Below are 5,092 nucleotides of genomic sequence, written 5' to 3'. Positions count from 1 at the left end.
TCCCTGGCCATAAATTTGCTGCCTTTTGCACTAGACAAATCTGATATGCTGTGCTAAATATTTTAAATGTGGCAAACGATCCTTCATCACAGAGTGGCATGATTGCATTGCAATGTATTAGAACAACATGACTTTGCCAGAGGGTGTTTCTTGGCACAGTGCCGAGTGAAGGAGGCAGCCCAAGCCTGAGAAGTAACTACCAAGTCATTTATCAACATTTGGTCCTAAAATACATGGGGTTGCACCAGCTCAAGCAGCCTTAGAGAGATAAATCTAGAGGCTGAGCCAGAAACCCCAAATGCATTCAGGCCTTTGAGGAAGCTTCTTGAAATCCAGAGATATCAAAATATCAAGCTGCACTCCTGTGACAGATTCAACACATATTTTTGGCATTTATTCTGTTGCATTTAGTCTCGTCTTTCAGGTTCAGATGAAATTTGTGCAGCTTTTCAGACTCTCGGCCGACCTGTGGAAAAGGCTGATTTGATCTCACACTCCTTTGGCACGATGGAAGATCTCTGATGAACCAAGCAGGATCCCTGAAAGCCAACATGTGGTGTCTAGAGCTTGTTTTCCTTCATAACATCCTCATAAGATGGAGGCAATTCAGTTCCCCCGAGGCTGAAGCAGGGGGCAGGAGAAGAGGAAATCTCTGCAGTCCTGCAGGAGCTCAGGGATCCGGAGAAGGGGCACGGAGGTGCTTCAGCAGCTGGGGAAAAAGCAAAGTCACCACTGTACAGCAGACAGGCGTGAAGGGCAAGCGTGGGAGGGAGAGGGGTGAGCCCAGGAGGAGCTGCCAAACCACTTGGAAACAAGAAAGGCACGGATGTAATTTTTGAAGGATGGCATCACAAAGTCTTTCACCACAAACTCCAGATACAAGAAGTTGGGACAGAGGAATCTGGGTGGGTTTGGGTGGGTCCTCCCACCACAGACAGTGGAGACACCGTCTGTGACCACCCAGCAAGCAGGTAATATGTCCTCTGGGAAGGGCTTAGCCTAATGACAGGATTAGCGTTATTTTTCTTGGAGGGATGTTGTCTGGCTCAGCCTGCTGATGCTGCTGGCCATACTCCATATCAGTTCTGGTTGCTACACAGTCATTATAGCCCAGTCCTCAAAATCTGGGTGCTCCTGGGGGAATGCTGAGGGTGGCAGCCTCAATAATGAACAGCACCCACCAGGACAATCTTTTGACAGACCAGGGTGTGTTAGCCAGTCGAGCTGTACTGGGGTGGCTCGAGTTAGACCAGTACAGTTTTGCCTGAATGAGAAATGAAGGACACAGGCTGGAAAAGGCTGCCTGACCCCAGAGCCTGTGGCTGCCCCAATGTCTTGGGCCACTGAGTGGCCTGGCACTGAGGAGAAAGTGCCACATACTTGCAGTGTTTGCCTGGCCAAGCCCCAGCTAAGGCACCTTTGGGACACATGGACACACAGGAACAGCACCAAGGTATGGCTCAGTGAAAAGTGGATGTGGCTTCAGCCCCCTAGTCCATGGTCTGGACACGTCCCCAAGATGCCAGAGCTGGGCACTCCACCGTTCACCATCAATGCAGCCCCTGGCTGCATCCCAGCTCCCAAGCCTCACTGCTTTTTACTGGGTTATGGATGGGCCACAGGAAGGCCACCAGGGCCAGCAGGACCTTGCAGCAGGGACAGGACTAACCACAGAAGGCATCGGAGCTGCTGAGGGCAAAGACAGCCACGGTGCGTCGGGGCAGGAGGCTCCGGCGCCTCAGCCAGCACTGCAGGCAGCAGCAGATCCCGCAGGACAGGAGCAGGGCCAGGAAAAACAGCACCAGGAACCTGAGGCAGAGGCAGCAGCGGAGGAACAGCACTGTCACCATCTGCGGGCAGCACCGACAGATGGCTGCATGTCTTCAAATTAACATATTCATTAACATCTTTTTGCAAATAGCCCTTAAATGTTGTGTTTCTCCACCAGCACACTGGACATGATCAAAGTCCCCAGAAACCAATGTCTCACTCCTGAGTACTCAGCAGCCAGTGCTGGCTGGAAATTCAAACATTTCTCCCTGACACAATCCATCATTTTTTCCCAGCTCAGTTGTCAGCGTACAGTGAGGAGGATATGGATAAATGATTTCCATTAGTTTGTAAAGACAGAACACAGGGACAGCCCAGGAGCAATGCTCTCTAGCTATCAGTCTCTCTTAATGCCTTTCTCTCCATATATCCATCAAAGAATATTATTTGCCAGTTTTTCCCCTTAAAGCAGATCTGAGACTTACCACACATACCAGCTGCTAAAGTTTTCATCGCTCTGTCCAACGCACCTAAAAAGGGAAGAATAAAAAGGACTCCCAGTCCAGTGTGAGGGGGCTGCTGTACCCACCCCAGCACATCTACCAAGCACTATCAGTAAGTAGAAGATTGAGAAGTTTTCTTCCATAAAGGGAGCCCATTAAAAATTTCTCTGTGTGGATGGGAGCAATGCAGGTGATGGAAGAAGCAGAATGCCACTTGTTTGCTTTTCAACACTGGCGCCCTCCACCAGCATTTTTGCTGAAAACCCAAAGGGTTGCCAGCCTCTATTTCCTCTTTTGGAAAAAAACAACCATCCCTAAGTGGCCTTTTCCTGGAAGTCCTCATTCCTCAGCTGTGCTGGTGTGCCAGGCAGGAGCACAGCACCCCTGAAAGAGCCTGGGTGAGAGAATGGAGCCACACTCACCTCTCGCCAAGCTCACAGTCCGACCCGGAGTCTGCTGACTGAAAACACACATGTAAATCACACAGGGCAGGTATATTTTGTTTTTTACAATTTATCAGTATAATTACTGTTCTTAGAGTGGCAAATTGGAGAGGAAGAGCAAAAGGAGTGCTGATCCTGCAGGGTTGAAACCAGACCTCTCCTTGGGGATCTGCCTCTGTGGGGCTCTGCTTTGAGCCAGCCCAAATCGAAACCAGCAGAGAACCTCACCAAGAGCTCAATAAATTCAATAGCTTGCAGATGAAAGCTAGGCCAAGGAGAAAGCATTCCTTTTGATGTGAAAGAGGGAAAGGCAAGAGCAGGGAAACACCAGCTGGAGTCTGAGACCTGCTTGCTGCACTGGGCTTTGCTATTCAGAAATACCTGCTGAAAATGCCCATGACCAAATTCTTGTTCTATGGCTCTTTTTTTTTTTTTTTTTTTTTTTTTTTTGGGAGCTGATTGTGAATGCAGCAGTAAATTGGAGCTGTTTCTACCAGAAGTGTGCTCTACCCAGCATTTTCCTCTTTTCAGATAGTAGTGGTGCATCATTCCCAGAGTCAGGTTTCAGCTATTGCAAATATGCGAACCTGAAACTTGTTTTTCAGGTATATTTTCTATTCTCAGTTTAAACCAGTTTATTTTTGCAAGCCTTGTTGATCTTAGCCTCAGTTTCATATTATCTGTGCAAAAAGTAACCAGAGCAGTTCATCAGTATAATTGAATCCAGGTCAATAGATTATTTTGGCTGATTGGTGTTATGTGTGTTATTACAGTTGTCCAATGTTGCTACAAAAAAATTCAGATTGGGTATAAAGTTGTGATAACACTGGGAAGCAGAATGAGCAAGATAGAGGAATTTAGATTTGTTTCTCGGAAAAAACCTATTAGAATGTAATTTGTAAATAATTACTTTGGATTTCCCTCTGCATATATCCGAAAGACTTAGAGATTTTTGACTTTGAGTCAAACTGAAACGCTCTGTTCTGAACTAGAAATTTGTATCAAATATGCATAACTAAAAAATCTCTTTTAAAGTCTCTAATTAACAGGTTCTTTTTGTTATGCAAAGCTCAAGCCACTGTAAACAGTAAGAAATGCCCCCTCAGATCTCTATAACGTGTCTGATCCTGTGCACACATTGCCTTTCAGTCCCAGTTTCACCAGAGGTTTTTGGGCACAGCAAGTCTTTAATATAAAGCATTATCTGTGAAATTTCACGAGTGGCTGAAATCCAAATGAGGAATAGAGAAAAAGACAGAAGCTTCAACTCTTCCAGACGTGTCCTTTTAAAACTGAACTAATTTGCCATGTCACACATGCACCCTGGTGCAGAATATTTTAATTCCTTTGGGTTTTTTTTGCATTTCAACTGATTATTAAATAACAAGTCAAAAGCAGATAGCTGATTGCTGTGATTACATGTATCCTGAGTATTTTTCATGGCTGAATGACAACCTCTGGCCTCTCTTTTATCATCCTTCAAACCAGCTCAGCAGAGCCACCTCAGCGTGGTTAAACTGCAGCAAAGTGCATCTGCTCTGAGGCAGGAATCTGTCACAGCAGCCAAACACCCACCCGTGCTGCTGAAGCCCCAAGCTCTTCCATCTCAATAGCCACAGACAGAATAAAGGACAAAGGCAGTAGTGTTTTCTCTGCATTAATTGGAATTTTTGTGAGCATTAAATCTTCCCCAAATTCATTAGGTTCTCAAAAACAAATCCTTCACAGAATAATAATAAAAATAGAAAGCTGATTATTAAATTCTATAAAAGTTGGAACCTTCCCCTCCCCCTGACAAAATCCCTAAAATCAGCCTGGTCCCAGTGAAGGGTTGGTTACCTGGAAGAAGGTTAAACACAGAACTGCGGTTCCTGCTGTGATCCATGAAGTTAAACACAAAGCTCCAGGTCTCTGCATCATTAATGTGAGAAACATTGGAAGAGCTTTGTTTGCAGCAGTGTTTTACCCTCTGTGATTTGGTGCTTTTAAAACTTCCCTGCACATGGTGCCTGCAGCCAGAGAACACGTTACCCAATGGCTTCCTGCGCCTCAGAAATTACCGCTAGCCAGGGAGCGAATTTGGGTTTGCAGGGACACAAACAGCCACCAGAAGTTAAAGGAACACGGGTTTAAGGTCAGCACCTTGCAGTTGTTTTGGTATTTTCCGAGCTGTTCACAAATTCCTGCTGCTGAGGCTTAGTTCCATATTAACCCACGGCTGCATTTAACAGGAGCTGCTACAAACAGAGTCACTGGTGTCTGTGCAGTGGGGCCAGACTTTCATGGCATGCTGCCTTCAGATGGAATATTGGCATTTCAAAAAAAGCAGAGTTAGCTCTAACCATGCCCTGTGCACTGTGCAACCACCTCAAACCT

General features: G+C 46.0%; 1 protein-coding gene across 1 annotated transcript; it reads right to left on the bottom strand.

The window, feature by feature from the left end:
- Positions 1 to 560: 560 nt before the first annotated feature.
- Positions 561 to 4,651, bottom strand: TMEM207 (transmembrane protein 207). Its single transcript, XM_054283109.1, has 5 exons — positions 4,556 to 4,651; positions 2,696 to 2,733; positions 2,256 to 2,300; positions 1,670 to 1,809; positions 561 to 709 (listed from the first exon to the last, which is right to left on the bottom strand). The coding sequence occupies exons 1-5, from the start codon at positions 4,649 to 4,651 to the stop codon at positions 561 to 563; spliced, it is 468 nt and encodes a 155-aa protein (XP_054139084.1).
- Between the last annotated feature and the right edge of the window lie 441 nt (positions 4,652 to 5,092).

This window comes from Melozone crissalis, unplaced genomic scaffold, assembly GCF_028551555.1.
Source record: "Melozone crissalis strain CALT ecotype California unplaced genomic scaffold, PUWL_Pcris_2 ptg000034l_1, whole genome shotgun sequence".
Classification (NCBI taxonomy): domain Eukaryota; kingdom Metazoa; phylum Chordata; class Aves; order Passeriformes; family Passerellidae; genus Melozone; species Melozone crissalis.
This window is presented reverse-complemented; position numbering and strand designations above follow the sequence as displayed.

Excerpts from the sequence above, each read along its gene's own strand:
- TMEM207 (XM_054283109.1), bottom strand. The coding sequence starts at position 4,651 with ATGTTTCTCACATTAATGATGCAGAGACCTGGAGCTTTGTGTTTAACT. Across the intron at positions 1,810-2,255 it reads TTTAGCAGCTGGTATGTGTG|GTTCCTGGTGCTGTTTTTCC; the intron begins GTAAGTCTCAGA and ends CCTCTGCCTCAG. Across the intron at positions 710-1,669 it reads CAGCTCCGATGCCTTCTGTG|CTGCTGAAGCACCTCCGTGC; the intron begins GTTAGTCCTGTC and ends CTTTTTCCCCAG.